The sequence below is a fragment of the Spermophilus citellus genome (assembly GCF_964194105.1).
Source record: "Spermophilus citellus genome assembly, contig: SCAFFOLD_562, whole genome shotgun sequence".
Taxonomy (NCBI): Eukaryota; Metazoa; Chordata; class Mammalia; order Rodentia; family Sciuridae; genus Spermophilus; species Spermophilus citellus.
In genome coordinates this window covers 20,407-47,998 of record NW_027672879.1, presented here as the reverse complement: position 1 = coordinate 47,998, position 27,592 = coordinate 20,407, and the positions used below count along the sequence as shown (strand labels likewise).

General features: G+C 55.8%; 1 protein-coding gene across 1 annotated transcript; it reads right to left on the bottom strand.

Annotated features, from left to right (window-relative positions):
• Positions 1 to 188: 188 nt before the first annotated feature.
• Positions 189 to 27,240, bottom strand: LOC308640483 (beta-parvin-like; the record flags this gene model as incomplete). The annotated part of the gene is made up of 7 exons (XM_081312374.1): positions 26,913 to 27,240; positions 21,001 to 21,141; positions 15,956 to 16,009; positions 15,122 to 15,237; positions 12,834 to 12,892; positions 9,177 to 9,196; positions 189 to 325 (listed from the first exon to the last, which is right to left on the bottom strand). The coding sequence occupies exons 1-7, from the start codon at positions 27,052 to 27,054 to the stop codon at positions 189 to 191; spliced, it is 669 nt and encodes a 222-aa protein (XP_081168500.1). The 5' UTR covers positions 27,055 to 27,240.
• Positions 27,241 to 27,592: the final 352 nt, after the last annotated feature.

Below are 27,592 nucleotides of genomic sequence, written 5' to 3'. Positions count from 1 at the left end.
TGCTTTTACTTACATATGTAAATATTATCCCTGTTTTGTTTATGATTTGTATAGAGTGTGGTGGTTGTTTACACTGTTCACATAATTATTTATTTAATTTATCAAAATTTGTTTATATAAATATATGCAGGCATATGTATTTATGTTGGGGATTGAACTCAGGGGTGCTATAATACTGAACTACATCTCTAGCACATTTTGACTTTATTTTCTGCCCAGCAGGTGTCGAGACAGAGGTCAGGGAGGTGGGGGGACCGGCTCACCTTCTTCACCAAGTTGAGCTTGTCCGGTGCGTGATCGAAGAGCGTGTCGAAGGCGTCTCGCTCTGCAAGACAGGCCAGGAGGGGACGGGAGAGGGGCTGATGGAGGCCACTCATGCCCTGATGGCCGGTCCCCTCCCCGGGACGCTCTGCCTGACGCTCCCGCCCGCCCAGAGTCTAATTCCTGCCAGAACTGAAGGGGGCGCCCTCAAGGAGGCTGGGCAAGCCGGGAGCCCCGGCACCGCGCACACAGGAGGCCTCCGAAGTGCTGTTCAACAGGGCGGGAAGCTCTCCACGGGCCACAGGATGGCACTGGGTCAGCTGCCCGGCCACTCCTGTCACTCAAGCCGTCCCCAACTCTCCCTCTCCACGTCCTATGTCTACCTGTGAACGGCGTCTGCAGATCCAGTCACCTCTGCCTCCCCAAAGCAGCTGGGCCCACACACAGGCTGCCCGCACCCTGGGGCCCTGCAGCCTCCTGCCCAGCGGGCCTCTGGCTTTTCCCCATCCTCCCCTTTAAAGCGCTACTGAATCCTTCCTTATCCTCCCGCCCAAACCACTGAGCCCAGCTCCTCACCATGCTTAGAGTAGAGGCCCTTCTCCCTCCAGTGGGCCCAGGGGTGGATCAGGCACCCTCCACACTCAGGCCCCTGACTTCATTCCACCCACCGGCCTCTGACTGCTCCTGCAACGAGCTACAGGCACAGCCTGCCCCGGGGCCTTTGCACCTGCCCTATGGCTGCCTCACTGCCTTGCACCCCTAGGCACCTCTGAGGGGCTCCCAGCCTCCACCAGCTGTCCTTTCACTGAGAGGCACTTCTGTGCTGGACCATCCACTCCCCACGCCTGGGACCGTGGATGCCTGTCCCCTGCACTGGCTGGCTCCTGCTCGGGGAAGGGTGGGCCCCAGCGTGCAGAGAGCAAAGGAACTGAGACACTGCAGCTCCCGACAGCATCCCGGGGAGTCTGCGTCCACAGGGACAACTTCAGGGACGGGATGGGTGGCTCACGCCCCCTGCAGTGCCCGTCCACCCTCCTCCTCCCAGGAGGGCCCCTCGCTGCTCTGACCCCCACCTGGGTGGCCCCCTGACGGCTGAGCACGTGGGAGGGCACGGGGCTGGCTGGCTGACCCCTGAGGGGGGCAGGTGGACAGGAGCACAGAGCTGCGGGAACGGCCGCTGGCAGAAGGGACCAGCAGGAGAGCGCATGGAAGGGACCTGGGGCCTCCGGCTTCTGCCTCGGGATCTCTGGGGCAGGCGGTGCTCAAGACGAGGACAGCAGAGGCCTGAACCCTGCATGGGGGCCTCCCTGCCCTCCCGGGGGTGGCCAGGCCAGCATCTGTGTCACCCCCAACCTGTCACAGGACAGTGAAGGAGGGAGGAGCCGCCAGGCCACTGCTGGAGGGAGCAGCTGCCTCCTCCCTCCTCCAGGCCCTAAGGGAAGGAGCTGGACACCCCAGGGCCAGGGACAGGAGGTGGTGGACGCTGCAGCTGGCCTGCCCAGCCCAGAGCTCCTGGGGCCCAGGAGCCTGCACATGCGCCTGGGGTGGGGGGGCAGAAGCCTCCTCCGCCCAGAGCCTGGACGGCCCTCCCGGCCGGCCTCCCAGCCTCAGCCTCCACCGCAGCAGATGTGAACGACTTTACCGCCATCAAATCAGGTTGTCCCCAATGAGACAATCTGTCAAGGGCACAAAAAGGGCTCAACGTCACCAGGCAAGACCCAGCTTTAGACACTGCTGACGGAGGCCCCGGGAGCAGAGCGCTTGACGTCAGCTGGTATATTTAGCCAGGCCACTGCTGGGCTGGTGGAGTCAGGCCACACGGGAGGCCGCCGGGCAGGAGGGGACGCCCATGCCGGCTGCCGCTCACCTGCACCAGGGGCTGGAGGGCTCTGAAGGGGGACAGTGAGGACTAGCCACAGGACCCAGCACACATCTGTGTGCCTGAGGGGATAAAGGTGGGTCCGGGCTCTGATCCCAGCGGCACAAGGTCCACAGGCTTCGAGGTGAACGGCCTCCTCCCCAAGCGCACTTCCTGCTCTGAAAGCAGTGGGCACGGTCCCTGCCCACTGCAGTCCAGGAAGAGGAGGCGGGAGTGCAGGAAAGCCCAGTCCAGGAGGTCAGGGCTGGCCTCTGTCCCTTGGTGCTCCCTGAGGACGAAGGAGTCCTGCAGTTTGAGGGGGCTTTCTGGACAAGAGGAGGAGGGAGGACGGCGCTCCAGGCGGAGGAACAGCACGTGGAACAGAGGGCGAGGAAGCCCAGAGTCAGGCCAAGAGTGGGGGGTGGGCGTGAGCAAGCTGGCGGGGGCAGCCGGGCGCCGTGGGAGCAGCGGGCACTGGGCAGTGCCGTGGCGTCAGGCTACAGTTTCAGAACCAGCTCTGCTGGCCGGAACCGGGAGGCCAGGAGGGGCGAGGTCAGGCTGTAAGGAGGAGGAGAGGTGAAGGGAGCACACGGTGTCCCTGTCCTCACGCAGCCTGGGAAGGGCCCAGTGCTGGGGCGGGGGCGGCTGCCAGCGAGAAGAGGCACAGCCAGGTATCGCCATGGAGACCAGACTACAACCTCGGCTCCCTGGAGAGCGCTTCCACCCAGAGAAAAGCCTGCTCCCCACCTCTGCAGGACCCTGGGGACAGAGAGGCAGGAGCGGGCTCCTGGCAAAGCCCAGCAGCAGTGTCACCAGGGGCCACCTGGTGCCCTGGGAGCTCCCAGAGTGTCTAGGAGCTGCTGCGGGCACTCAGGCACTCGGTGGGGGCTGGGGTGCCGCCCTGGGCTGTCCAGCCCACAGGACACTTGCAGTTCAAGGAGCCCTGAGCAGGGAGGAGGGGCAGGAGCCCACAGGTCCACCTGGTCTGCCAGGCACGAGGAGCCCGGCGGGTGTAGACATGGACACGGGCAAGAGCTACACACTCCCTGTGCAGAGCCCTCGGCCAATAGGTGAGGCGGGTGGGAGCACCTGCAGTCACTGGGTAAGTGACATCGGAGCCAGGAGCTGACGGGAGGAGCGTGGAGCAATCCTGAGGGGGCAGGAGGCCTGGGGCCTCAGGTGGAGCCTCCACACGGGAGCAGGGCCTGGAGGCCAGAGGGGAGGTGTGCAAAGGGTGCTCAGAGAGACCCTCGGATGCTGAGGGCCATTACCAAGTAGGAAATTTCCTTGCCAGCGTACCCCATGTTAATTTCGCTGTTGACATTGCATGTTAGGTGACCCTGCCCAAGGACGAGGGTGGATCCAGGATTAGGGTGTATCCTGCAGTTTGAGGAAGTATCCCAGTCCTTGGGTTTAAGGCGTTCCCAGTTTAAGACCTTGGGTTTTAGGGAAGTTCTATTGTTGAGGATTATTGCTGCCAGGATTAGGGCGTTCCTGCTGCCTGAACTCCCGTTGAGCTCTCGTGAGATTCAGAGAGCATTTTGGGAAAAGGAGCCTCGTGGAGTAGGTGATTTTGGGGTGGCAGCAGAACTGGGATTGCCCCAGAACGTGTGTGGAGGCCAGTGTGAGTTCGAGAATAAAGAATTGCTGTTTGAATCGACAAAGCTGTGTGGTGGCTCGTGATTCTGTGCCCAGCCAAGACTGTGGCATTTGGTGGCCCGTACTCGGGATGTCTGAAGCTTGGGGGTAAGTGAATTTGCTCGCTCCTGAAGGAGAGCAAAAAAAAATGGGTGACGATTTCAAAAAACAATGTGTTCTTGTTTTGATTTATTTTGTTTGTATTTCAAGTTGCCTGTTCCTAGAACTTTCTCAGGCAAACTGGGGAAAATGGTTGACTCGAGGTTTGAAGTTGTTCGCCTCTGAGGAAGAGAAATTGTTAGAGGAAGGAGGCACCCCAGTGAGACCAAGAACAGCTAGGACATATGTTGATACAATACAAAAATGTAGCCCATGGCTTTTTAAAGACGAGTTATTAAGTATATCAATGGGACCATCATGGTATCCTGTAGAAGGATCTTTCTTCAACAAGAAAGAGATGCCTAGTTCTGTTTACTATACTTGTCGAAGATCTTGGTTTTTACAGACATCTGATTAATTTACAAAGCTAACGTGTTAAAATATCAACCACTAAATATGAAATCAAGTACTCTCTACTTATTAAGTTCCATAAGGTAATATATTTAAACATTATGTGTGTTTTCATAAATCGGTAAATGGAAAAAAGTTTAATATTGCTTTGGTCTGTGTCTTTGCTGAAACAAGGTTACTAAGTCTTAAGATTCTATCAGGTGTAGTTTATATACAAAGAGTATAAGAAGTTTCAGTTGATTTATATAAAGGGTTAATGGTTAAAAAAGAGATAAAAAGATTCAAGATGTGGAAATATATTTTAATATAAAAGGTTAAAGGAAAAAGAAATGTTTCTAGATGAGATAATCTCTGTGTGGTAAAGTAAAAAGTTGTAAAATGACATTTAAAAAGATTTTGAGGAAACTAGACTTAATTTAAAAGCTTGAGAAAGGAAGAAAGAAGAGAAAGATATTTGTACATGGCAGATTGAGACAAAGCTTCTTAATGGAGTAAAAAAAAAGCCTTTGGTTGAAGGGCAGCCATGTAAACTAACATTAAGCGATTTAAACAGAATCTAAGCCTCATTTAAAAGAGTAAAGCTGTAGGTGGTGAAAAAGTACATTTAAAAGTACAGTATAGATGATAATTGAAGGCTTTAAAAGGTTAAATTGAAGGTGGTCGAGATACCTTCATGGCGGAAAAAAGATTGCTTTACTCATCAAACTATTAAAATGTACTTATTAAACCAAAAAGAGGGAGATGAGATAATCTTTGTGGTAAAGTAAAAAGTTGTAAAATGTCTAAATAAGTTGCAAAAGGCTTTAAAAGGTTAAATTGAAGGTGGTTAAGATGCCTTCATGATGGAGAAAAAAAAACCCATGAAAATGGGAAGATAATAAGATAAAAGATATTTAGATAAGAAGATTAAAAATTTGAAGTGAAAAATTTTAAAAACAGAAGTACAGAAAGGTAAAAAAAAGAGAAGATGTAGAAAGATAAAAAAGATATAGGAAGATAAAAAAGATGTAGAAAGACAAGAATTTTAAACCCACAAAATAGGAAACAAAAGAAAATTAGGAGAGAAAAAAGCAACTAAGGGTAAATATAAAAACCTTAGAAGAAAACTAGAAGATAGAAATAAGATAGAAAATGGTTGAAAATGTCAAGTAAAGGTATTTCAGAAAGAAAATGCAAGAGGCTAAGACAACTATGGTTTAAAACCACATCAAAAAATTAAAAGGACTAAAGTAATTCTAAAAACTAAGGCAGAATGCTTTTGAATGACTTAAATTTAAAAGGATCTTATAGGGGTATATATCCCCCAAAGATAAAATAACCCTTTTTACTCTAAACTTTTTAAATTTGGATTCATCAGGACTTAGTGCTGCGAAAAGACATATGTATCCGAAAAATGTACATAAGCCTAAGGTACTTTGGAAAGATGTTCTAACAGGACAATGGAAAGGTCCTGATCCAGTTATTGTCTGGAATCGGGGTTCCGTCTGTGTTTTTCCGCAGGAAGAACAGCAGCCGATTTGGATTCCAGAGAGATTAACTAAAGCAATTTCTACAGAAAAAGAAGATGATTTGACTCAAATCCATAACAGCTGATATCCAGAGCTCCAGTTTGGCTATTCTTACATCTGCGACAGTGATTAACCATGGTGCTTTTTTCAATATCTATTTTATTATTGCATTTTTCCCACATCGTAAAGTTCTATTTTATTTTTTGAGCTCATACAAACCTAGGTTAATGTTTTTCTGATCAGTTTTATTTTTTGACTGTGTTTTATTTTTTGACTGTAGAGTTTTTAAACATTGCAATGGAGATTTCACCTAGGTAAAACTACAAGGCCTTTATTTACTATTGTCTTATGTGTTGTATGTTGTGTGCACATTTCTGTTTTGTGTTGTATGTCTGTATGTGTGTATGTCCATATTTTATATATGAGGAGCGCTCATGAAAGAATGGATCCAAATTTTTTTTTATTCACGTGATTTAAATGGTTTAATTTAAATTAGGTAAACAGCTGTTAATGATTGTTTTTAAAGGTGGTTAACAGATCTGTTTGCTTACTAATTTAAATTAGGTAAACAGCTGTTAAGGATTGTTTTTAAAGGAGGTTAACAGATCTGTTAGTTTACTTTCACCTTTCCTTTTCATTATATTTAACAATTCTGTTCAGGATAATGTCTCTTTAGCATCATTGCCAGAATTCCCATCTCCATCCCAGTGCCGTTGAAGACTAAGATAAAACCAAACTACAGCTTCTACGATAGCTATCACAGTAAACTGTATGAACTGATGCATCAATGAATATAACTCAACAAGTAATACTCAATCAAGGACTTGATTTACTTTGGGAGGAAATGGACATATTGATAGACTCCTCCGATTTGAACTGCTTGCAGAACTTGCCTGGACTATATATCAGTTGCATGCATTGTGAAATATCGTCTGATGCAGCGAATTATGGTACTGCTGGCATATCTTTGCTGATGGTGTCACCAGTGATGCAATTTCCTTGCCAACGCACCCCATGTTAATTGTGGTAATGCTGGCATATCTTTGCTGATGGTGTCACCAGTGACGCAATTTTTCCAAAAGAGCCATCAATTGGCTTGGTGTCGTGGCATTTCTGTATCCTCCTCCCTTCTACTAGTGATGGTCTAAAATTTGGGGGCCAACAGAGGTGAGGCAAGAACCTCACCCCCCCACTGGCACCAAGGCTAAATTTGGGGGCCAACAGAGGTGAGGCAAGAACCTCACCCCCCCACTGGTGCATAGGCCTTTCCACAAGCATGGCTGAATGCTGGACCGGTAGTCAGTGACGGGTATGATCCAATTGCAGTGGTATCAACCTAAGACAGGAGGCTGATGCCTAAAGGTCAGTTTTCCCATGACGGGTAAGAACCATATGTTGAATTGGACAACCTACCAGGCACGGTCCTTAAGCCACATTGCTTGTTGTTTAATTTATCAGAAGGGGGGAGATGCTGAGGGCCATTACCAAGTAGGAAATTTCCTTGCCAGCGTACCCCATGTTAATTTCGCTGTTGACATTGCATGTTAGGTGACCCTGCCCAAGGACGAGGGTGGATCCAGGATTAGGGTGTATCCTGCAGTTTGAGGAAGTATCCCAGTCCTTGGGTTTAAGGCGTTCCCAGTTTAAGACCTTGGGTTTTAGGGAAGTTCTATTGTTGAGGATTATTGCTGCCGGGATTAGGGCGTTCCTGCTGCCTGAACTCCCGTTGAGCTCTCGTGAGATTCAGAGAGCATTTTGGGAAAAGGAGCCTCGTGGAGTAGGTGATTTTGGGGTGGCAGGAGAACTGGGATTGCCCCAGAACGTGTGTGGAGGCCAGTGTGAGTTCGAGAATAAAGAATTGCTGTTTGAATCGACAAAGCTGTGTGGTGGCTCGTGATTCTGTGCCCAGCCAAGACTGTGGCACTCGGGTAGGCAGGAATGTATTAGGAAGGCTAAGGACCCCCCAGAAATGGATAGTGCAAAGAACCCGGCAGCTGCGAGGGGCAGCTGCGAGGGGCAAGTGGGGAGGCCACGGCGTTGGAGGACGCAGTGTGTGTGGTCAGACCCGGGCAGCGGGGCTGAAGGGGGCCACGGGAGGTGCACCTCGGCCACCCCTGCTCCCCAGCCCGCCCCCCCTGAGGCCCGGGGGACCAGGAGCTTGCTGTCTGCGTCAGCAGGAGCCCAGGCCGGGGGCAGGACGAGTCTCCTGTCACCCACTAATAGCCCCGGGTGGCGCTCAGAGCTGAGCGAGCACAGCCCTCGGGCCTCTGGTGGCCTCAGCCTCCCCTCAGAGGCCAGGCCGGGCCCCATGCCCGCCCACTCCCGGGCCCCCACCAAGCTGATGCTCCGTGACCTCCCACAGCCGAGTCTACGGGCCGCAGAGGACGCGAGGGCCTGGGCCCCTCTGTCGGTGTCACCCCAGGTTCTGAGCTGCTCTGAGCAGGAAGGGGCAGGGTGCCCGGCGGGTACTCTCGGGCGCCCCACGCCAGCCCTGGGCTGCCCTCCTGCAGCCTCTCCCTTGGTGACCAGCCTTCCCCCCTCCTCCTTTATTTGTTTCTTAATAAGAACGACATGAAAAAGGGTAGAATACAATCCCGTGTGGCGGTGAGTCCTGGCACAGCCTGAGGTCTCCCGAGGAAGCCCAGGGGACAGTGTGCTGCCTCCTCTGGAATCCCAGGCCTTGGGGAAGTCATAGGACGTGGCGCTGGCTCATCCCCAGAACAGCCTCGGGGCTGGGCTTCAGGGGCATCCTACCCAGGACCCCAGTGACCGCACCAGGGCCAGCCGGGCGGGGCCTTCTCCTCCTGACGGTGCCGGCCCCTCCCCACCCGCTGGAGAACAGGCCCTGGGGGCCAGTGCTCCTGGTTTGAAAAGTCCCCCACAGGTGGCTCTGTCCAGGAGGCCAGCTGGGCTGCCCACCTTCGGGGGTACAGACACCAACACACGTGGCTGGTCCCTGTGCTGCCACCCCTCATTGGTGATGGGGTCCCAGGCTTCAGTGGGGGGTGGGCAAGTGGTCAGGACCCTCTTTGGGACACCCCTGAAAACTTGCAGGAAAACCAGCTGCAGGGGAGCAGGGCCCTCACTCATGTCACTCGGTCCTCTGTCCCTTTTCTCCCCATTGCTGGGGAGGGACACAGATGAAGGGGCAGCGAAAGGTCACCAGCTGGAATGAGAGCCTCGGTGGCCTGACCCCAGGGAGGGCTGTTAAACCAGAGACTGTGAGGAGCCCACTCCACAAAGGCCCCTCCCTCCCTCCCAGAGGCACCCAGTCACCCGCGGTCACACAGGCAGTCCCCTCCCTCCTCCACCCTGCCCCTCCTGCCCTGGGGCCCCACGGCCCTGGGCCCTGGCTCCACTCCCCGTGTGACCCATGAGCCCCAGGGCACCCCGGTACTCACCAAACCGGCCCATCATCTGCCTGCAACAAGAAGAGGGAGAGGGGGACAAGGAGAGAGGGGACAGGGAGAGAGGGGACAGGGAGAGAGGGGGACAGGGAGAGAGGGGGACAGAGAGAGAAGGGGACAGAGAGAGAGGGGGATAGAGAGGGAGGGGGACAGAGAGGGAGAGAGGGACAGAGAGGGAGGGGGACAGAGAGGGAGAGAGGGACAGAGAGAGAGGGGGACATAGAGGGAGAGAGAGGGGGACAGAGAGAGGGGGACAGAGAGGGAGAGAGGGACAGAGAGGGACAGAGAGAGAGGGGGACATAGAGGGAGAGAGAGGGGGACAGAGAGGGAGGGGGACAGAGAGGGAGAGAGGGACAGAGAGGGAGAGAGAGAGAGACAGAGAGAGAGACAGAGAGAGAGGGGGACAGAGAGAGAGAGAGAGGGGGACAGAGAGGGAGGGGGACAGAGAGGGAGAGAGGGACAGAGAGAGGGGGACAGAGAGGGGGAGAGAGAGAGAGAGAGAGAGAGAGGAACAGAGAGAGAGAGAGACCGAGAGACAGAGACAGAGAGGGAGACAGAGAGGGGAGGGGGAGAGAGCTGTCAGACGGTCATCAGCGGCTCAGTAAGCAACATGACAGGGCAGGGCTGACCAGTTCAAGTGTCCCTGATGGGACCCGAATCCCACCTGGCTCCCTTCTGTCCATCTGTGGACACATGCAGGGGGCTGGTGCAGGGGCTGACACTGCACAAGACTGGCAGCAGGTCACCCCCTCGGTGGGCACGCCAGCCACCTGAGTCGCCCTCTGTAGGGGCTGCATACGAGTCACAGGAGGGACCCAGTCCTGCAGGTCTCCCAGCAGCCTGGGCCACAGACCTCGGGTCCAGGGCTGCAATGGCCCCAAGCCCTATGTCACTGAGGGCATGCCGTGAGGAGGCCAGCCCGTGAAGGACAAGGACGACTAGTTTCTCTGGAAGGCGCCAGTGCCCGGGGCACAGCCCTGCCCCACGCGACCTTCCCGAGGGGCCGCAGTTGAGCTCTGTTTCCTCCCCAGATCCCTGTAGCACGGGTGCTCGGGTTCTGTCTTGTTTAACAGACGCTGATGTAAGCACCTACTATGTGCAGGCCAGGGAGACACAGAACTAAACACCGCAGGGACAACACGGAGGGCCCGGCCTGGGACTCCAAAGGTGAGACAGACACCTGAGCCTCCCAGGGGAGGTTTCTGGAGAGGGTGACCTCAGGGCTGCCGCTAAGAGAGACCAGAAGGGACAGAGACGGGATGTGGTGGCCATGATGCCTTCAGCATGCCTCGTCGCAGGAGGACGCACAAGGGCCCGGTGGGGAGGTACCAGAGGACAGGCAGCACAGCAGGATGATCCCCAGATCCTCGGTGGCCATGGGAGACGAGGGGCGGAGGGAGCAACCCAGAGTGGGCAGGTGAGGAGAAGGCTGGTGGGACGGGGCTGGCGTGGCCCGGGAAGGGACCACAGCCTCCACTCCCTGCACTGCCCTCCCGGAAGAGCCCAAGACCCGGGAAACCCGGGCTGGCTCCCTGGCTCTCAGCCGGCCTGTGTGCAAATCCCCCCAAAGACTCCCTCGGGGACGCGTCCCTCCACCTGCCCCTCCACCTGCCCCCTCCACCTGCCTCTCCACCTGCCTCTCCACCTGCCCCCTCCACCTGCCTCTCCACCTGCCCCCACCACCTGCCCCCACCACCTGCCCCCTCCACCTGCCCCCTCCACCTGCCTCTCCACCTGCCCCACCACCTTCCCCCTCCACTTGCCACCTCCACCTGCCCCCACCACCTGCCCCTGCCACCTCTCTACCTGCCCCTCCACCTGCCTCTCCACCTGCCCCTCCACCTGCCTCTCCACCTGCCCCCGCCACCTGCCCCCTCCACCTGCCTCTCCACCTACCCCCACCACCTGCCCCCTCCACCTGCCTCTCCACCTGCCCCACCACCTGCCCCCTCCACCTGCCTCTCCACCTGCCCCCGCCACCTGCCTCTCCACCTGCCCCCTCCACTTGCCACCTCCACCTGCCCCTGCCACCTCTCTACCTGCCCCTCCACCTGCCTCTCCACCTGCCTCTCCACCTGCCCCCTCCACCTGCCCCTCCATCTGCCCCCGCCACCTGCCTCTCCACCTGCCCCCACCACCTGCCCCCGCCACCTGCCCCTGCCACCTGCCCCCTCCACCTGCCTCTCCACCTGCCCCCTCCACCTGCCTCTCCACCTGCCCCCTCCACCTACCTCGCCACCTGCCCCGGGCAGGATCCTGCGTTCTGCTGACAGGCTCTCTGCCTGCACCCTGGCCCACAGCCCTCAGGAGAGGAGCCAAGTCCAACAGCCTCTCTGTGCCCAGCCGGGGCTGGCGGGCATCAGGCCCCCATGTGCTGATCCTGGCTGGTGGATGTCAAGGCCACCTTCCCACCCTACTCCCCTCTGCACCTGTCGGGCTTCACCCAGGCTGGCTGCAGGGCTCACGACCCCCCCCCCTCTCCGGTCCTTTTATCCTCGGAGGTAGGGGGTGGGGAAAGGTGGCCGTGGCGTGGTCCAGGGCTGCACGTCTGCCTGCAGCAATGGGCTGGACCCCTCCTGATTGGAGGGTGGGGTCTGTCTCCACCCCTGGCCCAGGGAGACCTGTCACATGCTCTGAGTGCTGAGGGGACCTGGGGAATACTCTACTGGACTCACTTAGGCCTGCCCAGCCCCATGGTGGCCCTTGGATGTCCACAGTCACACAGCAGCCCTGGCAAGACTGGCCAAAGAACCGCCCGGCTGAGCCCAGCCCAAGCCGCTGACCACATACTGCCAGCAAATGAACAGGCTCCAAGGTGGGTCCAGGTGACAGTCGGCGGCCGGACGCCACCCCAATCCCAGTTCCTCCCAAGCAGCTTCTCACTGCTGGACGCCCGGCTGCCCAGGGACCACGATGCCGGGCACAGCACCAGTCCCCCCCAACTCTCCTCATTCCCTCTCGAGGGCTTAGAGCACCCAGGGGCCGCATGGCAGACCACACACACGCAGCCACCTCGACACAGCTTCCCCAACAGCTCACGGGCTGCGAGCGAGGGACTGGTTTCCCCTCTCCCAGCTTTGAAAGGCTGTCCATGAACCCACAGCCCAGTGTCCCTCCCTGTGCACGGAGCTGGTGGGTCTGCTGACGACGGATTCTTTGAACCTCCTGCCTCACCTGCAGCAGGTTAGTGCGGAGGCAGAGAACTCTGAGGTCCTCGGCGGGCGTCCTGACGGCCACCACAGAACCGACTATTGGATCTGCTACTTCCGAGGGGTTTGAAGCCTTTCAGACAGTTGAGAAGTGGCCCTCTGGCCTTCCCAGAGAGCCTCACTTGTCCAAGGCAAGCGGGGACTGGACCCGTGGCGTCCCTCTGAGGGAGCTGCAGATAGGTACCCGGCAGGGCCGGTCTCCAGGGCCTTCCTGCACCTTCGGCCTCCACCCAACATCCCTAAAGCCCTTCTACAGGAAGGAGAATGGACTCCGAGGGCGAAGCTGGAGTGTGTTTGGCAGGGGAGGCCAGGATGGCCTACACGTAAAGGCTCCCGGAGGGCAAGGGACACAGGGACAGCCCTCAGACCCGGGTGTCCCTGGCTGAGCTGCAGCCTGGGCTCGCTCGGGCGCAGGGCCTGGAGGGCCCGACGGTCCACTTACTCTGTGGTCGAGGTCAGCTCCTCCGACACGTGGCTGGAGTGCAGCAGGCCTTCCCGCTTCTGCTCGTCCCCGGGAAGCGAAGCAGAGAGAGGAGGTGAGAGGACTCGCCACGCACAGGGTCCCCGGGCAGGAGCTCCCTCCCCACGGCTCAGAGGCTCTTCAGGTGGCCGCCGGGGAGAACCTACGGCAACTGTCCCCCGTGTGGCCTGACAGCGGGCCTCAGAGGGGGTCTTGGAGGAAGCGCCCGGCTCAGAGTCCCCAGAGGGACTCAGTGTGCCCCAAGGAGGGGCGGAGGGTGTCTGAAGGATGGGGAGTGACAGCCGGAAACACCCAGTGAAACAGCTCCCTGCTGACCCCTGACCTCAGACTTCTGGCTCTCCCGTCCGCCTGCCCTCCTCCCCTCTTACAGCTGCTCTGACTCAGCAGTCGGGGGGCTACCCCACGGCACCGGCCGCTCCTCGGGGCTGGGCGGGTACACAGGTCATGGAGGTGTGCTGTGGGGTGACAGCTGCAGGCGCTCTGGGGGGACCCTGGTGGCCACTCAATGCCACCACCACCGCAGGCCCCTGCCGGACCCCTCGCAGGATGGGGGATCGCTTCCTGAGGCGGTGGCCCCCATGAGCCCACCCGAGATCTGAGTCTCCCTCCTTCCCGAGCGTGGCCTCCTGAGCCTCTGGGGCTGGCCCCTGTTAATGAGGAACGGCTGGCCCTGGCCAGCAGCCTGCTCGGGGCCTCAGGCTGACTGAGTCTCAGAAGAGTTTTCCCGGCGAGGCCAGAGACGTCCTGTTCACTTGTTCACACACCAAACACGCACTAGGTGCCTACTGGGTGCTGGGCCCAGGCCAAGGTATTGGAGACTTAAAGCCGAAGAGTGTAAAGGTAGTGGACTCTGGTGGGAAGTCACTGCAGGTCAGTGACCCTGTGGTACAGCCCAGGCCCTGTGGTAGGAGGTGGACGTGGCCCTGGCCTCTGTTTATTCCATCCTTGAAATCCCACGGGCCTTGCATGGCCCCGCCTGGACTAGCGAACCGGACGCCCGAGCAAGTCCAGACGTGCGGGGACAGACCAGGGGATGGCAGGGCAGGCAGGGCGGCTCGAACGAGGCCGGGAGGCCAGCCTCTGAGCAACGGTGCGGCCAGCTCGGAGCCCCCCCTCCCTTTCCTCCATGCTGGGTGTGGCCCTGTGAACCCCGGTCAGTGTGGGAGGCACCTCGAATACTTGCTGGGGTCAAACATTCCGCAAACCCAAGATTGCCTTGGACCCAGCGCAAGCCTGAAAGGGGACACCCGGACGCTGAGCCTGCGCCAGCCCGGCCGACTCTGACTTAGGTGGGCTCGGAAACCAGGCTCCCCGTGTCCTTGGGAAGCCTTTCCCGGCCGGCTGCCTGCGACTAGGCATCCAAGATAGGGACCACAGGATGGCCTCCTGGGGCCCACGTCACCGTGCTGGCCACAGACATCCTCCTTAGGCAGGAAGCGGGCAGAGCAGGCAGGTGACCTTTGCTTAGTGCCAGAGAGGGGCCTTCCAGCCAGGCCAAGCCAGCACCCGGGGTGACGGGGCGGTCAGATGGCTTCAGAAAACAGCGTCTCAGCCAGGTTCTCGTGGACCGCAGGCGCCACAGAACTGGTGAGTCCAAAAATCAGAACGCATGGCCGGACGTCTCCAGGGACGTAGAGCCCTGAGACCCCCAGGTTCCCAGGAGCAGAGGCAGCTGCTCCTTCAGGCCCGAGGGGGTCTCCTCATCTCGAGACCCCAGCAGCCCAGCGAGCGCCTGGTGCCTGCGAGCTGCTCAGTACATTCACCAACAAAACTGTGCCCGCACCCCGGGGCCCCGCACCCAGTGCCGGGGGAAGTAGCGGGGGCAAGGCAGGCCCGGGGGTCCCAGTCCTTCTCCGAGTGAATCAAGAGAAATGAATCCCAAAAAAGAGATAATGGGGATGTGGGACGTGCTCCACCGCAAATGCTCGGAGCCTTTAATTTGGGGATCTATTTCCTCCCGCCGGCCCAGCCTCCTCCAGTAATAAGCACATTCAAGGGATTGAATTCCAACGAGTTGGCTTTGGAGAGAAATGAATGTTCTTTTCAAAAATCTGGAAAATTAAACCTCAACACCCTGCAGCCGCTGCCTCTGCTCCAATCAGCGCCATTGTCCGCCCCCCGCCGTCCACCTCGGAGCCAGGGCCAGACCCAGAGGTAGGCGCTTGAGAGGGAAAATCTGCAGATGGAAGGCTGCGGAAGGGGACGTCACGTTGCCTTCCCCACGCAGGACGCACCCGCTGGCTACTCACCCGGACGACCACCACCTGCACGTACACGTGCTCCGGGAGGCGGATGGGGGCCCGGAAGTGGGTGGCCAGGGCGATGAGGAGGTGCAGGATGGCCACCAGGTTCTTCCCGTGGATCGCTGTGGCAGGGAGGAGAGAGAGGCTCAGGGAATCCGGCCGTCCACAGGGCGGTGTCCCCACGGACCTCAGAGGCAAGGACAGGACAGGCCGTGGACAGCACCGCGCCGGGCCTCCAGCGTGAGCTCCTCTCTCCTTTCTAGTTCTTTCCTTCCTCTGCCCTGGGTGACCGTACGACCACTTTCTAAAGCAGCCTGGCTTTTAAAGCAGTGAACCGGGAGGAGGACGAGTCACGGCCACGTGCCACCACAGTAATGACGCCATCATCTTTGGCTCCCAGTGACTTCTCCCTCGAGGCCAGTGGCTGTCCCATCGGGGTGGGCTGTCCAGGACAGAGTCTCTGGGATGCTGGATGCCGACTCCCGCCTGGCCCAGGTCAGTCTCTGTGGCCGCCCACTCTCTCCAGCCCCAGAGTGCAGGCCGAGGCTGGGCAGCTGCCACCTCTGCCCATCCCCACCCATGGCCCCTGCACCCTCGAGGCTGGGTCTCTCCAAGTTCTCAGCCAAGAGGCCAGGGCAGGAGCCCTCTCCGCAGCCTGGGCCCAGCTCCCCAGGCCCCAGGGCCACGGGGCCAGCAGGGAGAGCTCTGCACCCCGACTGCCCTGCAGGGGGTGGGGGCAATGGACCAGAGTGGTCCAGCTTCTGTTGGTCAGCTCTCCCCTCTCGCTGAGTGCCTGGGCTGGGGACACTGTGACGTCACACCCTCCTACAGCCAGCTCACCCTGTGGCACCTTCCTGAGGCTGGCCCAAGTTCCTGGGGACTTGCTTTGGGGGCCTTCGGTAAAACAGCTCTCTTAGAATGAAGGTCCCGGGGGTTTGGAGTCTGCTGAGGGCCATTACCAAGTAGAAATGACGCATCAAAATTTCCTTGCTAGAGTACCCCATGTTAATGATTTCGCTGTTGACATTGCATGTAAGGTGACCTTGCTCAAAGACCAAGGCGGATCCGGGTTTAGAGCTGATCAGGTTTGAGGAAGTATCCCGGTCCTTGGGTTAAGGGCGTTCCCAGTTTAAGACCTTGGATTTTAGGGAAGTTCGATGTTGAGGATTATTGCTGCTGGAATTAGGGCGTTCCTGCTACCTGAGCTCCCTTGGAGTTCTCGTGAGATTCAGAGAGGATTTTGGGAAAAAAGCCTCGTGTAGTAGGTGAATTGGGCGGCAGCAGAACTGGGATTGCCCCAGAACGTGTGTGGAGGCCGGTGTGAGTTCGGGAATAAAGATTTGCTGTTTGAATCTACAAAGCTGTGTGGTGGCTCGTGATTCTGTGCCCAGCCAAGACTGCGGCATTTGGTGGCCCGTACTCGGGATGTCTGAAGCTTGGGGGTAAGTGAATTTGCTCACTCCTGAAGGACAGCAAAAAAAATGGGTGACCATTTCAAAAACCAATGTGTTCTTGTTGTGATTTATTTTTTTTTATTTCAAGTTGCCTGTTCATAGAACTTTCTCAGGCAAACTGGGGAAAATGGTTGACTCAAGGTTTGAAGTTGTTCGCCTCCGAGGAAGAGAAATTGTTAGAGGAAGAAGGCACCCCAGTAAGACCAAGAACAGTTAGGGCATATGTTGATACAATACAAAAATGTAGCCCATGGCTTTTTAAAGACGAGTTATTAAGTATATCAATGGGACCATCATGGTATCCTGTAGAAGGATTTTTCTTCAACAAGAAAGAGATGCCTAGTTCTGTTTACTATACTTGTCTAAGATCTTGGTTTTTACAGACATCTGATTAATTTACAAAGCTAACGTGTTAAAATATCAACCACTAAATATGAAATCAAGTACTCTTTACTTACTAAGTTCCATAAGGTAATATATTTAAACATTATGTGTGTTTTCATAAATTGGTAAATGGAAAAAAGTTTAATATTGCTTTGGTCTGTGTCTTTGCTGAAACAAGGTTACTAAGTCTTAAGATTCTATCATGTGTAATTTATATACAAAAAGTATAAGAAGTTTCAGTTGGGTTTCAATTACAATATTATAGTACCTTAAAAAACATGAAATTATTTCATCTTATTAAAGTGGAGTAATTTTTCTAAATCAGAAATTTTATAAGGGTTGTTTCAGAATGTGAATTTATAAAAAGGGTTAACGGTTAAAAAGAGATAAAAATATTCAAGATGTGGAAATATATTTTAATATAAAAGGTTAAAGGAAAAAGAAATGTTTCTAGATGAGATAATCTCTTTGTGGTAAAGTAAAAAGTTGTAAAATGCCATTTAAAAAGATTTTGAGGAAACTAGACTTAATTTAAAAGCTTGAGAAAGGAAGAAAGAAGAGAAAGATATTTGTACATGGCAGATTGAGACAAAGCTTCTTAATGGAGTAAAAAAAAGGCCTTTGGTTGAAGGGCAGCCATGTAAACTAACATTAAGCGATTTAAACAGAATCTAAGCCTCGTTTAAAAGAGTGAAGCTGTAGGTGGTGAAAAAGTACATTTAAAAGTACAGTATAGATGATAATTGGAAGGCTTTAAAAGGTTAAATTGAAGGTGGTCGAGATACCTTCATGGCGGAAAAAAGATTGCTTTACTCATCAAACTATTTAAATGTACTTATTAAACCAAAAAGAGGGAGATGAGATAATCTTTGTGTGGTAACGTAAAAAGTTGTAAAATGTCTAAATAAGTTGCAAAAGGCTTTAAAAGGTCAAATTGAAGGAGGTTAAGATGCCTTCATGATGGAGGAAAAAAAAACCATGAAAATGGGAAGATAATAAGATAAAAGATATTTAGATAAGAAGATTAAAAATTTGAAGTGGAAAACTTTAAAAACAGAAGTACAGAAAGGTAAAGAAAAAAAAAAGAGAAGATGTAGAAAGATAAAAAAGATATAGGAAGATAAAAAAAGATGTAGAAAGACAAGAATTTTAAACCCACAAAATAGGAAACAAAAGAAAACTAGGAGAGAAAAAAGCAACTAAGGGTAAATATAAAAACCTTAGAAGAAAACTAGAAGATAGAAATGAGATAGAAAATGGTTGAAAATGTCAAGGAAAGGTATTTCAGATAGAAAATGCAAGAGGCTAAGACAACTATGGTTTAAAACCACATCAAAAAATTAAAAGGACTAAAGTAATTCTAAGAACTAAGGCAGAATGCTTTTGAATGACTTAAATTTAAAAGGATCTTATAGGAGTATATATCCCCCAAAGATAAAATAACCCTTTTTACTCTAAACTTTCTAAATTTGGATTCATCAGGACTTAGTGCTTCGGAAAGACATATGTATCCGAAAAATGTACATAAGCCTAAGGTACTTTGGAAAGATATTCTAACAGGACAATGGAAAGGTCCTGATCCAGTTATTGTCTGGAGTCGGGGTTCCGTTTGTGTTTGTTTCCACAGGGAGAACAGCAGCCAATTTGGATTCCAGAGACACTAACTAAAGCAATTTCTACAGAAGAAAAAGATGATTTGACTCAAATCCATAACAGCTGATATCCAGAGCTCCAGCTTGGCTATTCTTACATCTGCGACAGTGATTAACCACGGTGCTTTTTTCAATATCTATTTTATTATTGCATTTTTCCCACATCGTAAAGTTCTATTTTATTTTTTTGAGCTCATACAAACCTAGGTTAATGTTTTTCTGATCAGTTTTATTTTTTGACTATGTTTTATTTTTTGACTGTAGAGTTTTTAAACATTGCAATGGAGATTTCACCTAGGTAAAACTACAAGGCCTTTATTGTCTTATGTGTTGTATGTTATGTGTGCACTGTTTTGTGTTGTATGTCAGTACGTGTGTATGTCCATATTTCATATGTGAGGAACGCTCATGAAAAAATGGATCCGAATTTTTTTTTTATTCACGTGATTTAAATGGTTTAATTTAATTTAGGTAAACAGCTGTTAATGATTGTTTTTAAAGCTGGTTAACAGATCTGTTTGCTTACTAATTTAAATTAGGTAAACAGCTGTTAAGGATTGTTTTTTAGGAGGTTAACAGATCTGTTTGTTTACTTTCACCTTTCCTTTTCATTATATTTAATAATTCTGTTCAGGATAATGTCTCTTTAGCATCATTGCCAGAATTCCCATCTCCATCCCAGTGCCGGTGAAGACTAAGATAAAACCAAACTACAGCTTCTACGATAGCTATCACAGTAAACTGTATGAACTGATGCATCAATGAATATAACTCAACAAGTAATGCTCAATCAAGGACTCGATTTACTTTGGGAAGAAATGGACAAATTGATAGACTCCTCCGATTTGAACTGCCTGCAGAACTTGCCTGGACTATATATCAGTTGCATGCATTGTGAACTATCGTCTGATGCAGCGAATTGTGGTACTGCTGGCATATCTTTGCTGATGGTGTCACCAGTGATGCAATTTCCTTGCCAGCGCACCCCATGTTAATTGTGGTAATGCTGGCATATCTTTGCTGATGGTGTCACCAGTGACACAATTTTTCCAAAGGAGCTGTCAATTGGCTTGGTGTCGTGGCATTTCTGTATCCTCCTCCCTTCTACTAGTGATGGTCTAGAATTTTGGGGGCCAACAGAGGTGAGGCAAGAACCTCACCCCCCCACTGGCACCAAGGCTAAATTTGGGGGCCAACAGAGGTGAGGCAAGAACCTCACCCCCCCACTGGTGCATAGGCCTATCCACAAGCATGGCTGAATGCTGGACCGGTAGTCAGTGACGGGTTGATCTGATTGCAGTGGATTCAACCTAAGACAGGAGGCTGACGCCTAAAGGTCAGTTTTCCCATGACAGGTAAGAACCATATGTTGAATTGGACAACCTACCAGGCATGGTCCTTAAGCCACATTGCTTGTTGTTTAATTAATCAGAAGGGGGGAGATGCTGAGGGCCATTACCAAGTAGAAATGACGCATCAAAATTTCCTTGCTAGAGTACCCCATGTTAATGATTTCGCTGTTGACATTGCATGTAAGGTGACCTTGCTCAAAGACCAAGGCGGATCCGGGTTTAGAGCTGATCAGGTTTGAGGAAGTATCCCGGTCCTTGGGTTAAGGGCGTTCCCAGTTTAAGACCTTGGATTTTAGGGAAGTTCGATGTCGAGGATTATTGCTGCTGGAATTAGGGCGTTCCTGCTACCTGAGCTCCCTTGGAGTTCTCGTGAGATTCAGAGAGGATTTTGGGAAAAAAGCCTCGTGTAGTAGGTGAATTGGGCGGCAGCAGAACTGGGATTGCCCCAGAACGTGTGTGGAGGCCGGTGTGAGTTCGGGAATAAAGATTTGCTGTTTGAATCTACAAAGCTGTGTGGTGGCTCGTGATTCTGTGCCCAGCCAAGACTGCGGCAGGAGTCGAGTCCCCACAAGAGCCCCTGGGGACGGCCCTGCCTCTGAAGTCTCCCTGACCCGTCCAGCTGGGGCCACTCCTCTGCTCTCCGCCCTCAGGGTGTGCCCAGCAGCCCGCTTTGTGGCCTCCTGCCCCTCCCCTCTGCACTGCCCTCCCGTGGGGCAGGAGGGTGAGCAGGTCTCTGACCTCCAGGGCCAGGTGCCTTGGGGGGGGGGAATGTGCAGAGGCAAAGGCTCCATCCAAACACGCCCTCCCTGCCAGGCGCGGTGGCACACGCCTGTAATCCTAGCAGCTCAGGAGGCTGAGAGAGGAGGATGGTGAGTTCAAAGCCAGCCTCGGCAACAGGGAGGCACTAAGCAACTCAGTGAGGCCCTGTCTCTAAATAAACACAAAATAGGGCTGGGGACGTGGCTCAGTGGTCGAGTGCCCCTGGGTTCAATCTCTGGTACCTCCCAAACCCCCAAAAGACACGCCCTCCCTGCGCCACTCACAGTCCACGCTCCACCTCAGCGCCCAGCCGTGCTGCCGCAGCAGGTCCAACACGGCGTCCAGAACTGTCTGCAGCTTCTGCTTTTGCCCGATCTCAGACTGGGTCACCTCAGCCACGTTCAGCTTGCGGTCCGCCAGCTTCTCTGCAAGAGAAGGACGAGACTGGAGGCTGCGTGTCAGAGGAGGCAGGAGGGGCCAGGGTGGCCTGGTCACCTGCTGACTGAGGCCCCCGAGGTGGAGCAGGTGACTGCAAGACACGGGGAGTTTTGAGATGTGAAAGTAAGAACCCCAAGTCCAAGGTCGTTCCACACCAGAAGGAAGAGCATGACGGTGAAACGTGGAGCCCCCCTGCAGGGGTGAAACGTGGAGCCCCCCCTCCCCAGATCAATCCATGAACACAAAATGGAAGAGTCACGGAAGACCCCACTGAGGGCAAGGGGCACCTGGAGGAGTGGGCAGCTCGGTGAGGAGCCCGTCCTGGGGACATGAGCTTAGCGGGGCCAGGAAGGCTCTGGGGCCACCTCCCTCCTGCGTGCCACTCCCACTGGCCCCGTGGACGTTCTGACACACAGAGAAGTTTGCTAGAGCTTCACGGGGCTGGCGCCATGTTGTTCCCTAGAGGGAGTAGCAACCGGGAGGGGCCTGGCGAGTACAGGGACTGTCACCTGCGCTCAAGATTCAATTACTGAGCCAGAGACCCGGCCGCGGCCTGCGTTCCTTCAATTTCCCTGAGGAGCGAGCACAGCAGCAGGTGAGGGCAGGGGACAGCAGACGCGGGCACCGGCGCTCCAGCCGCCCTGGTGAGGGCAGCGTGCGGAGGACCCGGTTCCCCCCCACTCGTAGATTCCAGGCTCAGACGTCGGGGCCAGACCTCCTCCAAACGGCCAAAGTGTCCCGGGACGGTCCCAGGAGGGCGTTTAAAACCCCACCTGCTAGGTGACAGGCAGAGTCCTGGAGCTCAGCAGGCAGGGACAAGGGGTCCCGAGTGCAGAGACAGGCTGGGTGGGAGGTGACCGAGGGGGTCCTGGACACACCAACTGCGCACCATCCAGCTGGGCCGAGGGCAAGAAGGAAGGGAAACAAGAGCCCACCACGCCGGCCTGGGGACGGTGACGCCTGGCACACGGGTCCCTCCACCTGATTCCATCAGCCCTGCTGAAGAATCCAGTGTCCCAGAAACACCCTGGAAACCCAGCAAGCCGGGTGCATGAGTGTCCCAGGACCTAGCACAGGGCAGATCCGGGGCCCAGGAGCCCAGTCCAGTAGGACAGACGGGGACCCGGTACACCCCTCCTGTCCCCTGCCAGCCACGTCACCTGGGGTGGAAGTGGAGGTGGAGAGACAGAGAAGGAAACTGCACCCATCCCCAGGCAGCGTGACAAGGCCTCAGAGGAGGGGGACAGCCGAGAGTGGTCCTCGTGTCCGGGGCTGCCCGCCTGAGGCCGGGCGGCTGGGCTGGTTTCTCCTGAGCCTCCTCCGGCTCCTTGACTCCACCTTCTCCCTGTCCTCGCATGGCCCCGCTGTGTGTCTGGGTCCCAATCTCTTCTCCTTATAAGGACACCAGTCACCGTGGCCCAGCCCCCACCACGAGGCCTCAATCGACTTCTCCAAACAGTCTCACCCTGTGGGGTGGACGGGCTTTAGCGTGTGAGTTTTAGGGGGACACACCCAGCCGTAACGGAGACCAGGGAGGCTGGCTGTGCCTGGGGTGGCCTGGGCTGGGTCCTGGGTGGCACTCCACGTGGCAGGGAACCAGGGACGTGGCTGCTGGGCCACCAGACATCACCCTGCCCACTGTTGAGACGGGAGCAGCCCAGGCTTCGCCGGGGCCTGGACTCTTTTCCCAGCTCAGAAAGAGACAGAGAAAAGCCGCTGGACCTCAGGGAGTTGGGAGGCAATGGTGACAGCAATGGGGGCTGCAAACACAGAGGAAGTGGGCAGGGGTGGGCTAGCAGAAGCAGTAGCCGGCCCGGGAGCCCCCACGGCCGTCGGCATGGCACCCTCTGCCCATAAAGAGCAACGTAGCACAGATGTGCCCCAGAAACCCGCCTGCCATGGAGACTGGCAGCTCCTCTGGGACCGGCCACGGGGTCCTCACCCGCGGCAATCTCCACATGGCCAAGCTCAGAGGCCCTCTCTGTCCCGGACTCCTCACCCCGCCTCCTGGACGCACCCTCGGTCCCTCCCAGTACAACACTCCTTGTGGCCGATCCTGCCCAGCTGCTTTGCTGGCTCCTCTTCTTCCTGACCACTCCTGCTGACCACCACAGCCCACTCCTCAGATGCACAGGTGGCAACTTTGGCCTTGGTACTCGGCCAAAATCCCGTATTTGGTTTTAGATTTTGCCTTTTGTAGCCAAGGAGTGAAATGCCTGCAGCAAGATCTCTCCTGGAATCTGGGCCTCGCTCAAGAGTCACGCGGGCTACCAACACGTCTCCTCAGGGTCACAACAGGTCCCACACCTGGCACGACGTTGGGGTGTTCTGTCGACAGCTGAATATCCCTGAACGTTGTCCTTGTCTTCAACGTGGGACACTGACCCATGGACAAACAAGAGACTTTCAAGTGGCCTTTCGAGTACTTATTGGGGACCCTCAAACAAGGAGGACCAGCAGCCTGGCCACTGTGACAAGGCTGCGGAGCCAAGGGAGCCTCCCCCACGCTGGGCACAAGACAAAGGCGCGCAGCAAGGCTCGCGGCCACTGCAGCTCGAGGAACTGCTGCATTCGCGGGGCCAACTGAAGAGGGAACCGAAAGGACATGAAGTACAGCCAGAGGACAAGGACGCCTGCTCCAAAGGATGGCCCTGACGCGGGCGGGGGATGGCATTGTTCATACCCCACCGCGGCTGATGCGACACAAATTCAAGCCTGTCCTGTGATCCTGAGATCCGGTCACTGAACCTCACACCACTCTGCAAGGCCTGGGGACATTTTTTTTTTTTTTTGAGATGAGACAGGTGGAGCAGAAACAAAGAGGTAAATCCACATTTATAAAAACAAAAAGTTTCAGAAGAGCACGGCTCAAGTTTGCTCATGAAAACACTAGGAAGTGTCTGTTCCAGGTAGAGAGAAAAGGCCAACTTGAGCGACGGCTTCAATAAAACATCCCCCCAGCAGCCAGATCCCCGAGGCCCAGAGTCCACAAGGAGCTAAGTCTTCACAGTCACTAGTCCTTCTGAGGGAAGCTGAGAGCCCAGTCTGCTTCACCACCCATTGTACCTTGAGGACAGTGACAGATAAGGTCAGTGTGCTGCTCTGGACTCCTCAGTTGACAGTCTCCACCAGCTCACATGTCCAGTGTGAAAAGAGTGACCAGCACCTGGCTGCTGGGAACGAGTCTGCACCAGCACCCAGCTGCTGGAAATGGCTGTGCACAGCACCCGAGGAAGTCAGCTCCACTGGACAGAGGGACATTGGCACCCACCCACTGACCCTTCACAACAAAGTCACGATAACTATGAAACAGCCTGAGGGACACTTCAGATTCATCCTGGAACCCCAGAATCATCCTAAGACGGGATCCTGCCTCAGCCAAACCGACGTCCCTCGTTGGCCACCTGAAGTTCAGTCAAATAAGGAATTTGGAGCCCCCTCTTCCAGGTGACGCCGTCCAATCCAGGACCCTGAGCGCACATGGACTCTGCGGCTGGACTCCAGACTCCTGCCCAGCAGTGGACTTCAGGATGCAGAGCTCCTCCCCGGGCAGCTGTCACCCCCAGAACACTGTCCCTGTCACACTCCTGCCCTGGTCAGACCTGCAAAGACAGCCTGGTCAACGTCCCTGCGCCAATTCCTGACCCTCCTTCCCATCTCTCTGCACCCAGAAGCCCACGTGGCCTTTTAAATCTCCAGCTGAGACCATGTCAGGACCCTGCTCAGGGCCTCTAGTGGCCTCCTGTCATGTGGGAGAGAAGCGCTGCTTCCCAGGCTGGACGCCCTCTGGCCCCATCTGTCCTCCCAGCCTCGTCCCACGACCGCGTCTGCACGGCTGTCCCCCCCACCACTGACCGTCTACACAACAGGCACTTCCTGGTGTCAGAGCCTTGGCCTGGACGTCCTTCCCTGTCCTGTGCGCAGGTCGGCTCCTGGGCGGGGTCCCTGGCTGTCCAGTGCCACAACTGCCCCCGCGCCCACAGGCTGCTCTCCCCCGGGCTCCCTGCCCCTCACAGCGGCTCCTTAGGCTTCAGGTTGAACCGTCCACATGCACCTCGTCCTCTGTCCACCCTCGGCTGGAACACACACCTGGTGGCCCTTAGGCTCACCCTGTGTCTGGAGCCTGGGTTGCCTAGACCCGCCCTGGCACTGCCAGCCCCTGAACAAAGGAGCGGGTGACCTCACGGTGACAACAGCTTCCCTCCAAGTGCAGTCCGGAGGACAGGGGACCCCTCCTGTCACATTCCTCACGACACAACACCAGGGTCACCCCAGGGACTGGGTGGCACGAAACAACCCACAGAGACAGAGGCACCTTCTTCTTTGGGTCCTGTGACGGCTGCTCTGACCCTAGGGGTCAGTGAAAAGAGCCAGCACAGGCTGACCCCTTTGACTGGGGAGAAGCCATTCAAACGAGGCCAGGGGTCAGGTTTCAGGGGCTGAGTCTAGCTTCCTGATGTCCACTATCAGCAGGTCGAGTGACATCTAGGAAGCCACAGCCAAAGGCAGAGCAGAGAAGGGGACACACCAGGGCACTTCCCTGGAACATTCTATCCCAAACAAGGCAAGGGGTGGGACCGCAGCAGAACAGGTGAAGTGGCTCAGCCCAGGGGGACACGCCTACTCAGAAGACTGGCCTTGGGACCCCAGCAGGGGGACAAGACCAAGTTCCGAGTCCCGGCAGCACCGCGCCAGTCTCAGCCATCTCTCAGATCCCCGTGGGCATCAGGACTGGAGGGCGTGGTCACTCAGTGCGGCTCCGCACACTCCCCGGCCGTCCAGGAGGTGATGTGACCCAGCGCTCTCCCTCAGCAGGTGAGACGGTGGCAGGGCCATTTACATCGCCCAGAGTGAAGGACTGGGCCTCCCCACACCCTCGCTCTGCAGAGGCCGCCCTGGGTGTCTGGCCTCCCTCCCTGGGCAGAGGCTCCCCTCCTACTCCAGCCCCAGGGCGCCTCCTCCAGGCAGCCCATCTTGTCTGCGCCCCCAGCTGCTCTCTCTCCAGTCCGTGGCCCCCACCACCCCGCAGAGTCCTGCAGCCCCCGCCCCAGCCTCTGCCCCGCCCCCGTCCCCAGGGAGGGGCCTCCGTGGGGTCTGCAGGGAGGACGAGGCTGGCTTGGGGTCCAGCACAGGGCGGGTGCTGGGAGGAAGGAGGCCCTGATGCGGGTCTGCCGACCCCACCCAACGCGGGGGCCTGGAGTCTCAGGGTGACACTGAAGAGGCACATGAACAGGCTCTCCCAGGTGTTGGCCCTGAAGACACCCCAGAGCGTCCCGAGGATGGGAAGCCATGCCACAGTCAGCAGGCGGGGGTCCAGGGCGCCGAGGCCAGCAGGCCCCGCGCACGTCACCCCCCCCTTCCCACTGAAGTGGCCCCATCCACGTGGTCACCAAACTGCAGGACCCTTCCCGCCCCACCCACAGATGTGCCAGGCTCCAGTCACCCCGAGGACCAGGGGACCCCAGGGAGCCAGGCAGCAGCCACCCTGGCCAGCTTCTCCGTGGTCTTTCTCATTTTAAGTCCTCCCAGTGACCGCAGACCGGGCGCCGGCCACGCTGAGTGCCACGTGCGCTGTTCAGGGTGGCGCTCTGTCCCCGGTGACCCAGGAAGGAGCTGGGTGACTGCGGCCTCCACTCCTGCCTCCCTCCTGAACCACACCCTCAAGTGTGAGGCCACTGTCCCTGGACCCCTTCCGATCAGGACATCGGCCAGGGTGGCCCTGTGAGGACGGTGGCCCAGCCCGGGCTCTGCCACTCACCCAGCAGCTTCTGCAGCACCTGGTCGTCGTAGAGGTCCTCCTCCAGCTGCTTCACGATGATCCTGTCCTCCACCAGCACGTCATTGACCCAGTCCAGCAGGACCTGGGGGAGCAGGCCGTGAGCCAAGGAAGGGACGGCCATCCCCGCAGCCCACACCACGATGGCCACCAGACAGGCCTCTCCCAGCCCACGGCCAGGGCAGGAGGGGCTCAGCCCACGCAGCCCACACACCTGCCCTGGAGGCCGGGGCTGCCCAGGGAGCTCCCAGCGCCGGGTGAGGAGGGCCTCCTTCCTGCGGGGGGCATGACGTGAGCCAGGAGGTGAGGTGACCCGAGGCGGGGGCACGGGAGTGAGTGCTGGTACTGCCACCCCCGGCCCCCAGGCAGGAAGGGGCCCCCCCTCAGGGCTGGGGGAGCCCCAGGCTGTGGCTGGAGGGTCAGCCTGGCCTCTGGCCAGCTCGCAGCCCCTGCTTCCTGCAGCACTTTATAAAACAGCTTTGGTGAGAGACAATCCACTGCCACACCATCCAGTGGGTGTGGTACCACCTCAGAGTTGTGCAAAAGCCCCGTCCACTTTAGAACCTCGCCACCGCCCTGAACAGAAGCCCCGTCTGTCCCTCTCGGGCCCTCCCAACCAGGACCTGTCTTCTGTCCTGTGGCCTCCTGCTCCTGGCCTTCTG